General features: G+C 39.5%; 1 protein-coding gene across 1 annotated transcript; it reads right to left on the minus strand.

The window, feature by feature from the left end:
- Positions 1 to 426: 426 nt before the first annotated feature.
- LOC128500061 (40-kDa huntingtin-associated protein-like) lies at positions 427 to 17625 on the minus strand. Its single transcript, XM_053469087.1, has 12 exons — positions 17498 to 17625; positions 16977 to 17023; positions 15593 to 15665; positions 15327 to 15486; positions 10960 to 11028; positions 10086 to 10206; positions 7875 to 7967; positions 7388 to 7452; positions 5571 to 5652; positions 3545 to 3591; positions 2764 to 2819; positions 427 to 797 (listed from the first exon to the last, which is right to left on the minus strand). Exons 1-12 carry the CDS (start codon positions 17554 to 17556, stop codon positions 716 to 718), a joined length of 954 nt encoding a protein of 317 aa, XP_053325062.1. The 5' UTR covers positions 17557 to 17625; the 3' UTR covers positions 427 to 715.
- Between the last annotated feature and the right edge of the window lie 520 nt (positions 17626 to 18145).

Consider the following 18145-nt stretch of genomic DNA (forward strand, 5'->3'; position numbering starts at 1 on the left):
AAAATTGATTTACCCTAAAGCAACATTAGAGGCATTATTCCTGGTGCTGTTAAATACACATTTCCCAGAAAAGGTTCTTTAGTCCTGTAAATGTTTGTATATTTGCATTTTTTTGCCAGCAACACTTTGCACGTGACACAAAAACAGGCAAAAACAGGTAATGATAGGTTACCACAGAAACATTTCTGTGTTGTTTTTATGTCATCAAACCTTTAACCGAAAAACCCAAATTGCATATTTGTTCAGGTCTGTTTTGTTACAAGACGCAACAATAAATGATTTGTCGAAGTGTAACAGCAATTTTAAAGTAAAGTCTTTATGCAGGGAAGTTGTTTTGTACTGGTGCTCGGTAGATGAGATGATGTTCATGAAGGAGGGTCATGAGTTGTGGCTGAAACTAATGTAAAAGAAAGTAACATACACATATACCAGAGATTAATACATTTATTAAAATGGAATGTTCCTGAAAAACAATACCTTCTAGAACATTGTAATTCTTCACTGTCAAATGAATAACAACCATAGACTTTTACATCTTTATGACACAAAAAAAGGTTCCTAAGTGCAAGCAATATTTTTGAAAAACAGAAACGACTTGATCTCCAAGCATTATAGAGAGACTGCCTTTAAAACACCTTAGTGTCCATAAAATGCCATATATCCTCAGGAATAAGTGTATTTTGATTCATGGCTGAAAATGCCAGGTTATGAAGATTCAAATGCCTTGGCCTGAAGGACAAATCATCTCCTGCAGAACAAGATGTAGCAAGTGGTTCTGTTCAGCAGCTAATAGAGGCCTGTAAAACAGTAATGATAAAAGCAGCATGAGATCAAATCATTCTGGAAATGTGCATGATGAGTTTGAAACTATGTTATATTCTGTTAAAGCACGGTCTATTAACACCATCTAAAATAACAGATCTGGATCATAACCAACACGATATTACAAATCCCTTGATTTCCATACATGCCGTTTGGTTTGTGCCATCAGAAATATCATGCTGTAGACTTTTGTATCATCTGCATCATCCTTGAGGTACCCCATTAATAATAACAAAACGTTCCTTTGAATATACACTTTATGTAATTTATTTATCTATAATGGACAGTGTCAAATTCCTTAGTGAAATCTAGACAGACTATGTACTGCTCCTCCGTGGTCTATTATCTTACTCAGTAGCGTACCTAGCAGGGGATGGGGGGGGGGGCGGTCCGTCCCGGGTGCCGCTCATCAGGGGGGTGCCACAGGCTAGGGTGACCACATGTCCCGGATTGCCAGGATCCCTGGCAGCCTCGTCACTTTTTTTTTTACGTGGAGAAGAGAGAGGGGCGCCTTCGTGAGGGCTCTAAGGCCTCTAACTCCATCGCAGTGTTGGCATGTCATGCTGAGCGCCGGAATATGACATCATATTTCGGCGCTTAGCAGTGAAGCAGTACAGCGGCAGAGCAGGAAGACGGAGGAGTCATGCTCCCACCGCAGAACTTCTGGATGGTAAGTCCAAAACCTTTAACTACAAAGGGGGAGAGGGTAGATAGTGAGAAGGGAGGGAGGGGGGGGTAGCAATCACACTCCTATCATGCCAAGTCCGCTAGTATATGCTGGAATATGGGTATTCCTAGGCATGATAGGAGTGTGATTGCTGTTAACAATCATATATATATATAAATATTGTTATTTAATTTTTTGTGCTATTTTGCTGTGTTACATACTTTAAATAAAAGTGTGATATTTTATTTTATGCTGGGGGGTCATATTCGGTTTTGGACAGGTAAATGCTGCATTTTCAGTTACAGTCCAGAATTTTCGTTTTGGGGCATCGTTTTGGCTCAATGTATAGTGATAGGGATTACGCTGTACCACCGTCAATGTCTGCCTCAGTATATAGTGATAGGTGTTATGCTGTACCCCCGTCAATGTCTGCCTCAGTATATAGTGATAGGTGTTATGCTGTACCACTGTCAATGTCTTTCTCGGTATATAGTGATAGGTGTTATGCTGTACCCCATCAATGTCTGCCTCAGTATATAGTTATAGGTGTTATGCTGTACCACCATCATTGTCTGCCTCAGTATATAGGGATAGGTGTTGTGCTGTACCCCGTCAATGTCTGCCTCAGTATATAGTGATAGGTGTTATGCTGTACCACTGTCAATGTCTGCCTCAGTATATAGTGATAGGTGTTATGCTGTACCCCCTTCAATGTCTGCCTCAGTATATAGTGATAGGTGTTATGCTGTACCACTGTCAATGTCTTCCTCAGTATATAGTGATAGGTGTTATGCTGTACAACCGTCAATGTCTGCCTCAGTATATAATGATAAACAGTAATGCTGTACCACCTTCAATGTCTGCGCCAGTATATAACAATAGATGCTATGCAGTTTTAAAGTGTTTCGGGGGGGGGGGCACATACAGGATCCGCCCCAGGTGCCAAATACTCTAGGTACGCCCCTGATCTTACTTACCTATTCAATCAGTCAGTTTGACAAGATGTCCCTGCAGTAAACCCATGTTTCTTCTGATTTTGCAAGCCATTTATATCCAGATATATAATATATGTTTTGTTTAGCATGGTTTCCATTCTCTCTCTCTCTCTCGCTCTAAATTGTAGTTTTATGTTAAACCTCTCAATCCAATAGTACACTGTCTGTATCATTGGGAGTGAGAATGCCCCCAAACATTGACTGTGCCAAACCTACATGTACCAACATCTAACTAGCAGGGTTTGAAATGTACCATGCTGTCTCTCTATGGGCACTTACCAGAGTTCGACCTGCAGGACTTTGAGAGATTCTACATCATTTTCTTGGCATGCCATCTGTACATAATAAAAATAATGGAATGATTTAACATGAACACCATACACAAATATAAATATATGAGGCTTAAACACAGTGGGTGTGCAATCCCAGAGAAAATAACACTCTTGGCTTTTTTTTGTTCAAACATTTCAACAATGTTGTGTCCCAATGTTTTGCTGCTCTTCTCTCCAAACATTTCCTTACACACCCACTTAGCTGTGAATAATGTCTCTCTCATTGAACTTCCTTAATTCTCGCCTTTAAGAAACCTCCCTAGCTGCACCTTGGATATAAAATTTTTACAACACATTTTTGCACAGACCCTGAAGCCCTCAGTCCATTAAACACTCCCTGAGATCTCTACAGGCAAGACACATCCCACAAGCAATTTAATTGAGATGATTTGTACTCATCCTTCACATTTAACTGCAAATACCTTCTGCTTCCTCTCCCACTAATCCTTTGTAATTACAAGATCTAAAAAAGCAGAGCCCTTAGCACCTCACTACATATGTCAAGTGTCCTTTTACTAAGGCAACCTCACTCAACAGTACTAATCAGTGAATTGGTTCTTTATAATTATTTAACCGTTTTTACAGACTACATTCTTAAATCACTACTTGAGTATATGTCACAAGCCACATTAAGAACATTTCAAAACATAAGTAGCCCACACATCCTATATTTTGTATATTTTTTGAAATAACAAATATGCTATACAATTTAATCAGCAGGCACTTACCACAACTGACTGCAAAAGTAAAAACACTTCTTCTGTCAAATAATTCACTGTTTAATGGAATACAGCAAGATATACATTAGTCTTACAGTCACAACATGAGAGGCATACTAAAGATGCTGTTTTGAATTTAAAGGGACACTCCAGCCATCATATGCAATTTCATGTATATGAGTCTGTAGCTGTCTGGTCCCTTTTAATTTTCATTTGGTCAGCTTTGCAAATCCATTGGGGGATTCTGCAGATTCTCCAAGCGCATTTGCTACTTTTCATATTCCTACTAATTTAATTGGAAGTACTTTATTGCCACTTATCGACAGCTTAAGCAGCTAATCAGCATCAAGAAATTTCAGATCACGAAGGAAGAAATATGATTTTATTTATCAGATATTAGGCTGTTCCCTTAACACTTGTAAAGCTTGTATAGCTAAATACAGCATTTGGGGGGGGGGACTTTAATCAGGAAAAATGTATTCTCACTTCAATATTTGCCTGCTACACTTGTCATGTGCTTCATTAAATATTTCTGCGCTGTTTCTATGAATAAACTTTCAGAGAAAAGAATAATGTTGATTCTGCTAAGATGTAATTATCATACTAGACAACTAGACTTACTTTGTCTAGGTGGAAGAGCAAATTAAATATAAACACTATATGACCCAAAGTATGCAGACAATCCTCCTAATTAATGAGTTTACATATTTCAGCCGCACCCATTGCTAACAGGTGTATAAAATCGGTGTATAAAATCAAGCATGTAGGTATGTCATCTCCACAGACAAACATTGGTAGTCGAATGGTTCGTACTGAAGAGCTCAGTGACTTTAAAAGTGCCATAGGATGCCACCTTTGCCACAAGTGAGTTTTTGAAAGTTCTGCCCTGCTAGATCTGCCCAATGGTCCACTTAAGTGCTATTATTGTGAAGGGGTGGCGTCTGTTCCAAACTGCCTCTGGAATCTAAATCAGCACAACCACTGTGCATCAGGAGCTTCATGAAATGGGTTTCCATGGCTGAGCAGCTGCATAGAAGCCAAAGACCACTATGTGCAATGGCAAGTGCTGGCTGGAGTGGTCTAAAACACACTGACGCTAGACTGTGGAGCAGAGTTCACGCATCACACTTCTCTTTCTTTTTTCTGTAAAGTTTGGTGGAGGGGGTAATGGTCTGGGGCTGTTTTTCAGGGTTTGGGCTAGGCCCCTTAGTTCCAGTGGAGGGTAATGCTAATACTACAGTATACAAAGACATTTTAGACAATTGTATGTTTCCAACTTTGTGGCACAAAACCAGGTCCATAAAGACATAGTTTGAAGAGTGGAGGAATTTGAGTGGCCTGCACAAAGTCCTGAACTTTACACCATTGAACACCTTTGGGATGAATTGGACCGCTGACTGCGAGCTAGGCCTTCTCATCGAACATCAGTGTCTGAGCTCACAAATGTTCTGCAGGATGAATGGGAAACAATTCCCAAAGACGCACTTGTGGGAAAGCCTTCCTAGATGAGTGGAGGCTGTTAAAGGGGGAACTTCATATTAATGTCTATGTTTTTGGAATAGGATGTTCAGCAAGCTCATATACGTGTGATTGCCAGGTGTCCACATACTCTTGGCCATATAGTGTATGTGTATATATATATATATATATATATATATATATATATATATATATATATATATATATATATATATATATATATATATATATATATATACATACATACATACACACACACACACACATAAATATACACATATACATATATACACACATATATATCCACATTCCAACAACATTTTGAATCAGAGAAACAGAGACATACAGTAAGAGGAGAACCTACATGTTGCATAATGGCACTTTTGCTGAAGGTGGATCACAACATTCTTTACATGGCCCTCAAAGCTCCTTACACTGTGTGTGCAATAAATGTATTCTTTACACACAGTAAGAGAAAGAATGCATTTCCTATCATGTCTTCTGATCAGCGCTTGGGAATCCAAAAGCTCTAAGCAAAAACTTTATGAGGACCTACCATTACTGTGGCTATCAAATGCCTCCCAGTCATATTTCTCCAGAGTTTGTGCATGCTCAGGTAATAGTTTTTGAGGGGGAGGCTGAAAAAAAATGTTGTTTTAGAAAGCATAAATGTCAAGATAAGGTAGAATATCGGGGTCCATAAAACTCATATCTCCTATGATCATCAATCTTCAAGATTAAATGCTAATCTGAATACTTTGCCAGTCATAATATCAATTAACAAGTATGTTTTCAAACAGCCAGCATATCATGGTTCTACCATACCTAATTTTGTCAAAGTAGATTTGTCACCAACATAGGTGCTTGAATTAGTGTTATCATGTACAATCCTGTATTTGAAATGCAAAATGGTTAAGCAAGGTTCAACGTTTGTTTGTTTGTTTACTAAATAGTGAACTGAGGGAAAGTGAATTGAACCATTAAATTTCACTGATCCTAAATTCTGAAGGGTAAACACTTGTAGGAGTTGCCCTGTATAATACATTGTTAAATTGAATCAGTAAGCTGAAACTCAAAAAAATACCCCAATTAAGTATTATGTATCACCATATCAGGCCATTTGCAGAAGAAAATGGGTTTGGCTCTTCAAAATGCATACCGTATTTTCCGGCGTATAAGACGACTTTTTACCCTTGAAAATCTTCTCAAAAGTCGGGGGTCGTCTTATACGCCGGGTGCTGAAACTTACCAAGCCGGACTGGAGAATCTGCAGCGCATTAGCATGGGCGTAGGAACCGGGGGGGACAGGGCGGATCCCCCCAGGAAATCATGCAGGGGGGACCGATAAAAGAGAAATCCCCCCCAGGGCTGTAAGACTTCCTATAAAACATCTTGCTTAGATCCCCCTCCGTTTACCCTAGCATTGTCATTTTCAATTTGCGAGTGTAGGGCTATTAAAAAAAAGTTGGGGGTCGTCTTATACACCCAGTCGTCTTATACGGCGGAAAATACGGTAGTTAAAGGGACATCCCAGCCATAATAGGCAATTTAAGGCTCTGGTGTTAGCTGTAGACTCCTGCAAAAAATCCTTACTTTTTATTTAACTTTTAAGCTGTGAAGTGCTATTTGTATGGACGTATTACACTGAAAATACCAAAAATATCAATGCAGATACACAAACATACACACATTAAATATTCCCTTTGGGCGGGAGACTTAGTGTTTCCTGTCACGGATGATATTCAGGAAAAACATTTTCATTCTTTCTGACTATTTTTAGGCAGCAAACGTATTTGGAAAATAAGTAATAACAACACAGGAGGAAATGATATACATACTGCAAAGAATGGTATAAAATTCCACCCTGTTGTACCTGTTGTAAAGTCTTGTGATTTCTTCAGGGGCCATTGAAGAAATGCAAGCAGCATAGTGGCTGTTACACAGTAGAACAGAGTGCCTGCACATGCACATGTTTACTCACTCCTAGCAGTGCTCTGAAAAATACCCCTCGTCTTATAATCGAGGTCGTCTTCTAATCAGCAGCGCTGCAGGGGATCTGGATCCTCCTGTCAGGTAACCTCAGCTGCTGCCAGCACTTACAACGGGCGTCTATCACCGAGCGCCGGCAAAAGTGCCGGCAACAGCAGAGGTTGTCTACGCGTATACCTTCACCGGCTGCCAGAGAGATTTCCCCGCAGCGCTGCGGGGAATGCTCTTCTCTGCCAGCTGGTGAACGTCCGCTCGATGAACGCAGACAACCCCCTAATATAATATATAATATAACTAAAAGGTTTAAGCTCAATAAATTGAAACTCTCAAAAATAACAGCAAAAAGAAGGGATTTAAAAAAAAACTAAACTAGTTGATTGTTACCTGTAGCAGCATAAGGAGAAGAACTCGTGAGACCTCACACTTTACAATGACATCCAAGAATGCCCCTGTAAACAAAAGGTACATTCACAGTGCTATGAGACATGATCAATCACTTAATTATGTTTCTGCTTCAAATCACAGAAGATTTTTTTGTTCTAGTGTCAGTCTAGTGTCAGTCAGACAGATTGATCTTTTAACATGCAGACAAACCAAAGACTTCCACTGCACTCTCTGTTATAGGATTTTTTACCCTAGCATTGTCATTTTCAATTTGCGAGTGTAGGGGTATTAAAAAAATAAAATAAAAAAGAAGGATTCACATCAGTGAAAGGAACATTGTATATTTACATTTTTGGGGAAAAACAACATACTGGTGCAAAATAATACGCTGCAGAAAAGAATAGAAAACTAATATTTAACAACTTGCAGTATTTAACCTCACATGGACATATACATAGCATAATATACATCTTTCTAACTTCCTTACCCACTGGTAGGCTGTTTCCTGGGGTGTGAAGCCCCTTCTCCTGGGCAAGAAGTTGCATCTCTGTGAACACTGCAAGAGCACCATCATAGTCACCTGCAGCACAAGACATGGATTTGTGGAATTGTATAAAATAATAGAAACTGCTTCTCCAATAGACAGTGTGTCAAAGATAGTGTGCCAATGCTGAAAATGCATATCCTTGTTGCATTTAATTTTTTTTTCATATAGTAAAATCACTGAAACAGAAGTTGTTTTATGTTGTAATACATACCCACTTACCTCCGAAGAAGCCAGTACTGGCATCAACTTTTTGGTGTAAGTTCACAACATCAGGCAGAAAAGCTATGTTGCACCTCCTTATCAATATCATCTAATTATCAATGTGTATATTTTATCCTGGTGCATACAGAATTCCTTTTTTATAACCTTGTTAGACACAAAGCCATGCACTGACTATGTATTTTGGCAATGCAACTCATCATCAACTATCAGCCCTAATTCTAAAGGTTAAAATGTAAAATGTATTATTATATATTTAAAATACCAGCATATATTTCAAATGCTGGTATTTTAACAATTTCATGCACTAATTTCACCACCAAAGTTTATGGTAGTAATTTTTTGGTGTTTTTTTTCACACACATACTTTAGGTATGAATTTATAGTTCCTGGTCACTGCCAAACTACAGCCCAATATGTGTTCAGCAACATATCATGAGAACAGTGTTACCACACATGCATAGGTGTGTTCGGTTGTTTGGGACTAAAAGGTTATATTTGGGAGATGGATTTTTAATTTTGACATCTGGTCAGTTTGCGCCTATGCCCTATTTATGACATCTTTGAAACCACCCAATTTAATATATTTTTTTTATTTGAATTCACTGATCACATATTGATTAGTGAGCTGGGCTCCACTGGAGAAATCCTCTGGCAACTCTTATTTTGAATGGATGCCTCCATCTTGTTAGAGGCAGCATGTGTCTAACAGGTGGCAGTTTGAACCCCTCCTAGGAACGATCAAATGGGGCTTCTGACTTTTTCTTTTTGTTGACGAATGCCTCTATATAGAGACACTTTAGCAACACTGGCTGAGCTTAGGAGGCAACCAACGCCGCCATAATTGAAAGGCATTTAGCCTTTCCATATGAGGAATACGACCGCTCCTAGGAGTGATCGTATGGGGTCTCTACATTTTTTTTTCTTGGTGTTGCTGGATGCCTCACCTTTTGCGCAAAGTAACCTCTTGTGAACTACCGCAAAACGGCGGTGCTTCCAGGCACATTTTTTTGCGCAGTTTGCTTTTCAGAAACTACCTAGCATGAAACTTGCAGGGTTGGAAGTGAACTTTCAGACAATCTGACTGCAGCAAAAAACGTTGGGAGGAGAGTTGTGGTTTCAACTTCCCAAATTCCCTATCGGTTATTAAAGGTTATCTTTAAATACCTTTTCTGCATTAATGGCAGAGCTGGCCCTGGATAATGTATGATTCAACCTGGGAGGTGACTTTCATGAAATCTCATTAACAATCTCCCTTGCCGGGAATTCCCACATCGTGCAGACGTGCCGGCAGCGAGAGGTTGTTAACGCTTGCATCGCCGCAGCCGGTGAACGTCTGCGCGATGTACGCTAACAATCTTCCTTGCCGGCACTTCCCACGGCGGAAGTGCCAGCACCGGAAGTTGAATACGCGTACTGCGTAGCTGTCCCCCGCCGGCCCTGCAAGACCCCGGGGAGTCTGCACCGGTAAGTCTGGGGGGGGGGGACCTCTTGGGGGCAGGGTGGCAGCATATCTCAGGGGGGGATAGAGTGGCAGCATATCTCGGGGGGGCACATCTCGGGGGCAGAGTGCATATCTCAAGGGGGATAGAATGGCAGCATGTCTGGGGAGGGCAGAGTGGCAGCATGTCTGGGGAGGGCAGAGTGGCAGCATGTCTGGGGAGGGCAGAGTGGCAGCATGTCTGGGGAGGGCACAGTGGCAGCATATCTGTTCCACTAAGTGTTTTTTTTTTTTTTTTCTAAGACATTTTTTTCTTTAAAAAAAGCACCTAACATTTAGGGTGCGGCCTATATTCGGGTGCGGCCTATATCCGAGCCAATACGGTATATTTAAAAAGCAGCAGGTTCTAGTATTCTTTCCCAGTCAATAAAAGCTAGATGGTATATTAAGTAAAATCAAGCTTAGCTGCTACGCCTGTGGCAACTACTTACGTGTCATGATCTTACAAGACGCCACATATCCTAGAGATAGAAGACACTCAATAGGAACTTGCGTTTGTAGCTCTGCAGCTCGCTGAAAATACACCATTGCTTCTCCCAGTTTATTCATGTCCTAAACAAGGTAGAGAGTAGATTGGTCTGAACGTGCCCATATTAGTGATTTTGGCTTTGGTGGAAATGTACACTACAGACAAAGTAAAATCACTTTGAGGAGACAATAAGGAAAATGTTCTTATAAGTTAAGTGTTAAACATAATTCATCAAACGGATGGAGGGCAAGGGCACTGGGGAGATATTTCACATCTGATAGTTCCAATTTGATTATTGAAATATATGGCACAGGTCACTTTCCATCTTTGTGCCATATTCCATCTAATTGGACCCCTGCTAGATCAGTCCCATCCTACTTCAAGCATGTTACCCTACTTTAAATTTTGAAAAAGTCCTTCTTGGACCTGACAGATCTGTCCAACTACCATCCCATCTCTCTACTTCCGCTCGCCTCTAAGATTCTTGAAAATATTGTATACGTCCAAGTTTCCAACTCTTTACTTGACCCTCTTCAATCTCCACTCTCAACATTCTTCTAATGGCCACTGCTAAAGGTGCTGAAAGGTGATTTGTTCATTACTTTAAAAATTGTCCCCAAGTTCACTAAATATAAATATGTCCCTGGCTGGAGGGACATTTTTAAACATTTCATGTGCTTTTGTTAGTTTTCAAATTGCTTTTTTTAAACAGCTTTACAGAATCTGCTGGCTCTATATATGTAAATACTCAACTGTTGTACAGATAAAAATGCATTACTGGTGATTTAATATTTTTAATTTATAACTGATAATATAAAAAAGTGCTGGTTCTGTACCTTCAATGCATTTCCTAACTCAAGGCAAAGACTTGCTGCCATCACCGGCTGGTTTAACTCAATGTAAACCTATAAATAAAAATAAAGAAAAGCATTGGTAAATTAAAAATGTCTACCTTGTGGAAGTCCAATTGGTAAAAGGATGGATAAATACTTCAGATCTTTATAGCACCAAATTGATATTCAAAGTGTGAAGACAGTCTACCCTCAAAATACTCATGTCATGACAGCTTTAGTTGTACTGTCATAAGTGAGCTAAACGCAAAGTTAATAGCTAGTAAAAATATATTGAGCTGCACAAATTAAAGTGTAGTCTATAGCACAACTGGTTTAACTCATGCTGAAAAGTTAAAATTTGCTTTTTGGGCTTGTTGCAGGCTGATGTCGTTAGCAGCCTCCGTATTTTATTATCATCTCTGCACCAAGCTAACGGGATAGGACAGTATATCCAGGCACTCAGCAGTAAGGATGGCAGTGCAGGGGCTGGTGACGCATCCCTGGGTTATGCATGGGGTAGTGCAGAACATAAATACGGCCTATACGGAAAATAGGTAATTTAGAAAAGAGAAAACATTGGAGAAATGGGGAAGAGATTGTGGAGAAAAAGGAGACATACATCTAGTGAAATAGAGGAGGCAAAACAGAGAAAGGAGAACATAGAGAAAACAGAAAACAATACAGAGAAAGAGGGAAGAAAGAGAAAAGCAAGAAAGGATTAGAAAGCAATGAGAGCAAAAAGACAAAAGAGGAGGAGTGAGTGAGTCATGATAAAGGAGATAAAAGGAAAGGAAAGAAGATCAAAAGAGAGAGGAAATCCTCTTTACTGACAGAGTAATGACAGCTGCAAAAAGAAACACAAAGCATAGTTACTAAAAGCTTTTCTTCAGAGAAAGTAGCAAAAATCTGCTCACAGACTCTCTCCACCTATCCATGCTGAATGTCTTTCTCCGTCCACATGCTTTGCACCACTTTATGGGGCTTTGCTTAGAGCATCAATCAGATGCTTTCACAAAGGCTCACCTATCCCATTCTACCGATTTACACTACCTCTAATCCAGCATTTCCCTGGGATATAAGGATGTAAAATCTTGGACAGGTGGTAACCTTAAGTAGGCTGCCTGCTAAAGTAGAAGCAGTCAGAAAAGGGAAAAATGGTATTCTAATTTTTTAAATGCCTCTAAAAGTGGAATGGGTGTACTTATCTGCATGCACTAAAATGCACTCCATGGACTCCAATGTGCATTTTACATGGAGGAGGCTAAGGTGTTCCTATTTCTTCTGTCTTACTTTTCTACTGGCCAAAACTATAGAAATCTTACACAAATGCAATGTGAAAAAGTTATGTTGAAAGGTTATATTTTCAATAGCAAGGTTACTTTTGTGTGTGACAAAGAATCCATCTAACTATTCACAGGATTTAATCCACTAGTCGGCATTCTTTACATTTCAAATAACCCACATGCACACGATGTCCATCCAGTTAAAAACACCAGCATGCTACTTTTCACACTATTGAAAGAGCATTTGGAGGAGTTTCAAACTGCCAGCATGTATATTTTCACTCAGCTTAAACCTTCGGGTCACATCTGTTCATGCTAACAAAACCACCACATGTGATCCAATTTAAATTTCAACTGGATTTATTTTCTTCATTTTGGCAACCTTTAAGCTTCCAACACGTGTATTTTTTTCTGTTTTATATGAGAGAAATCTACATCCAGTAAAATGTTTCTACAAACCACCTTCTCCAAGTTTAAACTGGCCACAAAGTGTTTTTTTCCCCAAATCAAGGATATCTTAAGTACCGTATTTGCTCGATTATAAGACGACCCTGATTATAAGACGACCCCCCAAAATCTAAATATTAATTTAGGAAAAAAACAAAAAGCCTGAATATAAGACTACCCTATAGGAAAAAAAGTTTTACTAGTAAATATTAATTCATGTAAACAATATTTTCATATTTAATAAAAGCTATGATTGAGAAAAATATATATTTTTTTATTTCCTTTTATTTGCCAACCTGCCCCCCCAGTTATGCACATCTGCCCCCAGGGTTGCCACTCTGCCCCCAGAAATGCCTTATACCCCCTATTTGCCACTCTGCCCCATGATATGCCTTTTAATCCCCTATATGCCAGAGTGGCATATAGGGGGTTAAAATGCATATCATGGGGCAGAGTGGCATATAGGGGGTTAAAAGGCATTTCTGGAGATATATATATAACTGCTAACAGCAATCACACCCCTATCAAGCCAAGGCAGCCAGTACATGCTGGAACCTAGGATGATAGGAGTGTGAGTACAGCCTCCCTATGCCATGCTACCACCACCACCCTTACACATCCATACTAACACACACTCATTCACAAACATTTAAATACTCATTCATTCCATTAATCACATATACACACACACGCTCAAACCCCCCAGCCCCACACCCCCTTACCTGAACTGCTGATCTCTCACTCAAGACTTCTGCAGGGGCCCGCTGTGCGTGCAACTTCTCTGGCCCCGCCCCCAGAGGAAGGAGGGGGAGGCAGAGTTTTGTGACACGCAGCTAGCTTCTTGTTCTCCTGCTGCTCGCGTCCAAAGCCCGGTAAGTAGCATGGCCCCACCGGACATTTTGAGGTCTGATTAGTAGACGACCTCGATTATAAGACGAGGGGTATTTTTCAGAGCATTTGCTCTGAAAAAAACCTCGTCTTATAATCGAGCAAATACGGTAATTTCACACCATTCGTTTATTTTCCCATCTTCTTTTGTAGCTTCTAATCGGTAGTGTGTGCCACCTGTAAGCCTGCGTTCTAAAGGTTGATGTTGTTAGGTACGGTGTAAACCTACTGCTAATGAAAGTGTGTTCTGAGCTTAAAAAAAAAAAAAAAAAGTACTTATAAAAACAGTTACTTTTTCCATTGAAACCAGTTAAGTAGACAATAACAAGTGCTGTAATTTGATGTTAAAAAATTAGTTAGTGTTAATAGGTCATAGAAACATAGAAAGTGACGGCAGATAAGTACCAGTAGGCCCATCCAGTCTGCCCAACCTCTGAGTACTTTCCTTTAGTACTAGCCCTTATCCTATAGCTTGGCCTTATGCCTATCCCATGCTTGCTTAAATGACTTTACTGTATTAACATCTACCAGTTCCGCGGGAAGGCTATTCCATGCGTCCACTACCCTTTCCGTAAAGTAATATTTTCTGATGTTACCTTTTAAACCTTTGCCCCTCTAGCTTATGGCTATGTCCTCTTGTTGTGGTAGCATTTCTCCTTTTAAATAAACTATCTTCCTTTACCTTGTTGATTCCCTTTAAGTATTTAAATGTTTCTATCATATCCCCCCTGTCCCGTCTTTTTTCCAGGCTATATAGGTTAAGATCCTTTAACCTGTCCTGGTAAGGTTTATCTTGTTATCCCTAAACCATTTTAGTAGCCCTTCTCTGCACTTTCTCCAACATATCTATATCCTTCTGGAGATACGGTCTCCAGTACTGTACATAATACTCCAAGTGAGGTCTCATCAGTGATCTGTACAACGGCATGAGCACTTCCCTCTTTCTACTGCTAATACCTCTTGCTATACAACCAAGCATTCTGCTAGCATTACCTGCTGCTCTACTGCATTGTCTGCCTGCCTTTAAATCCTCAGAAATAATTACCCTTAGATCCCTTTCCTCACACGTTGAGGTTAGGACAGTATCAAATATTCTATTCTCTGCCCTTGGGTTTTTATGCACCAGGTGCATTACTTTGCATTTATCCACATTAAATGCCAATTTGCCACAGCTCTGACCATTTTTCCAGTTTACCTAGATCGTTTGCCATTTGGCTTCTTCCTCCAGGAACATCAACCCTGTTGCAAATTTTTGTGTCGCCAGCAAATAAACATACCTTTCCATCAAGACCATCTGCAATATCACTAATAAAAATATTAAAGAGGTCCATGGCTCACTGACAATTTCAAGTCAAGTAACATTGCTTTTGACTACTGGTGTGTCATAAAATATCAAGAAGGACCCTCTTGTACATTTACCAGTTTCAGCAGCATGCCCATTTTGAATTTGCAAATCACAATCCTACACAAATATTACGCTTAGCCTCCATATTTGTATTACTGTGATACAGGCATTAGAAACATACAATTTGATGGCAGAGAAGAACGATTCAGCCCAACAAGTCTGCCCATTTTTCCTGATGTAAAGACTAGGACCTTAATCAATTATTGGTCTCATCTTAGATTTAGGATAGTTTATACCCACCCCACACACGTTTAAATTCCCTTAGTGCATTAGCTTCTACCGGGATACTGTTCCACTTATCTACCACCCTCTCTTTTCAATGAACATTTTAGAGGAGCTTCACTAACCTTGATAGCAAAGCTGTAGCAATTAATGGCAGCTTGCAGGTGTTCCTCAAATCCTGAACTCTTCAAACGATGAGTTTCCTTTTCCTCCTGAAGGAAGAGGCGGGCGGCCTCTGTCAAAGCCATGGCCTCTCCAGGTGCATTGAATAATGTCTGTTCACATCTTTCACAGAGAGGTGCAGTTTAGGGATCAGCCATCACATGTTTCAGGAATATGACAAATAACAAACTGACGCAAAAAAAGTGAACAAATATTAATGTAATCTTACCGAGCCATGGCCAAATTACAGAAACCAGCATACTGAAGGCAGTCTTGTTGCTTAAGTTCTTTAGCCAACTGCCCTAAAAAGTGAAGAAATACACAATAAGGAGCTTACAGGACAAATCTACTTATTTCACCCTTATCAATGCAGACCCTCATAAAACAAATTTAAGAAAGTAAGACAGATAGAAATGAAAATGAGCTCTCAATAAAAATTTTTACCTTTTTAATTTTTGGTAAGGTAATTTTTTATACTATATATGTACAGTATGTTTTGTAGGTTATGTCGTTTTAGATTTTTTATAGGATGCACTTCATTTGCATGGGAGGTATGCATCGTTTAAAATTTGAGATCTTTAACTAGGTTTGCTGCCGCGTTAACCTAGGTTTTGGACACAGTTTATCTATGAGGGGGTTTAATGGAAAACTTTAATTGGTTAATTGACTGATAAGATGGATATATATCTGCCAAGACAGAATGTGTGATACGCACAAGAGTAGGCCCAATATGAAGGCGAAATTTGTTCTTTTCCACCCAGTGTGACGTCAGATGCTGACACACATCAGGAAGTGAGGTTTTGAGCGGCATCACCATCTTTCAGATGGACTTTGCAGATGCTTCAACGGATATTACAGCTGGGACTTTCTGTGGAGTTTACGCATGCTTTGTGAGAACCAGGCAGTTGTCTCACGTGAAGTAAATGTAAGGTGTTTCCTTTATCTTTCTTTAATTTAAATATATGTATGCATTTATGCAATTAGATGTTTTTTGATATTTGAGCCTACTGAGATCAAGGGAAATCCATATATTTAGTACAATGAAATATGCTGAAGACCTCTAGCGCAATAAAACCCTAACTGCTCTCTCCGTTCCTCTCATGACCTGCCTCTCTCACCGCTTCTCACTCCCATAATTTATGATTTCACACAGGCTGTACTTCTCTATAATTCCCTTCCCTGTTCCACCAGACTTTCTTCCTTGTACAAAAGCTCTCTGAAAACCCACCTTTTTGGAGAAGCGTACAACCTTTCCTCCTAACACTCTCAGCCATCATCCTAATCAACCCATCCGAATGATCGATGACCTCAACAGATCATCCGGACCCTATCAACTCATCCTCATCCAAGCAGTCCTCTCCTATGGTTTCACTTCCCCCTCAACCACCGACTAGATTGTAAGCTCGCAAGAGCAGGGCCTTTAGTACCAGTTTTGTTATTATGTGTGACTTTAAAGTATTCCAGTGAGTGTAACAGCGCTACGGAATCTGCGTGCACAAAATAAATGTAATGTAAGGATTGCTCTTTAATGATTATCACCCATTCTTGTGTGTGACCACCTCTTTTTGTTATGTACCCATTATACACAAGCACTAGTAATTAATGTCTCTTACCAAACTGCTCACTGGCTTCAGCAACATTGGGTTTTCTTAAAAATCGCCTGGTGGGAACAAGGAAACTGTAGTAAGACAGTGTTATCAACAGAAAAACTTATTCCACTACATAAAACTTGCAATGGTAATACTAAAAAGCACCATAACTATTATATATTTAAGCAATGTTTCCAATCTATTTGAAGCAAACCTAAGCCACAGTTATTTTGTTGGGTTTTTTTTAAGATAATATCATTACCTCTACCTAAATGTTTGTTAGTCTCGTAAATATAACAGTAATCCTTATCAAGGTTCATAAATGTACCACATCGAACTTCATACTGCCAAAGTGACAGCTCTGAGAATTATTTGTAAATGATAACTTGATAATGACGGTGAAAATCGAAAAATGTGAATGAATGCACACATTAAACGTGGGTAGTTATGCAGTTAAATGACGGGGCAGAACATACGGGGCCAAGAATTACAAGTAGGAATAAACACAAAAACCATGGGGCGAATACATAGATATATGTCCTCACTTCTTCAACTTGTTTGACACAGCTTTATAGCGTAGCAGAAAATCCCCATCAGCCGCCATCCTTTAGAGCGTATGACAGCTCATTTACTTCCGGGTACTGTCAGATTCTCGTTGCAATAACACAGCCATGATTTGGCTGTCGGTTCGAAAAATATATTTACTTCCGGGTCTGCGCGTATCTTGTAAAATGATGAGCGCTGTACGTTTTTGGGGGTTGATCGCCATCTAGTGGAAATCTACGGGATACATCTTTGACAAAGAAAACGTAGTCATGGTAACAAACGACTGTACAGTTCGACTTCGGTAGGTGATAAATAATATTTTTTTCTGTGATTTGAAGTGTATTTATTTGAAGTTAACAGTACTCTTAACCTAATATATCAGTTTGTCTTAGTCTATCAGTTCTAGTTGTGTGTGTACTGTAAGAAGGGCTGAGTAAATTGTTGGCACTATAATATGTATGATTAGTTCTTGAATAAATGCAAACTATATAAATAATAATAGTTATAAAGTATACCTGCCAAGTGTGTCATTGTTTAAGAGCTAAGAAAGAGTGCTGGGTATGAGCTTTTAGTGTTTTACAATAGGGTGACCAAACATCCCCAATTAAAAATTATGCTCCCGGATGCAGGGCCAGGTTAACGTTCGC

The sequence above is a fragment of the Spea bombifrons genome, chromosome 6, assembly GCF_027358695.1.
Source record: "Spea bombifrons isolate aSpeBom1 chromosome 6, aSpeBom1.2.pri, whole genome shotgun sequence".
In the NCBI taxonomy this organism is placed as follows: Eukaryota; Metazoa; Chordata; class Amphibia; order Anura; family Pelobatidae; genus Spea; species Spea bombifrons.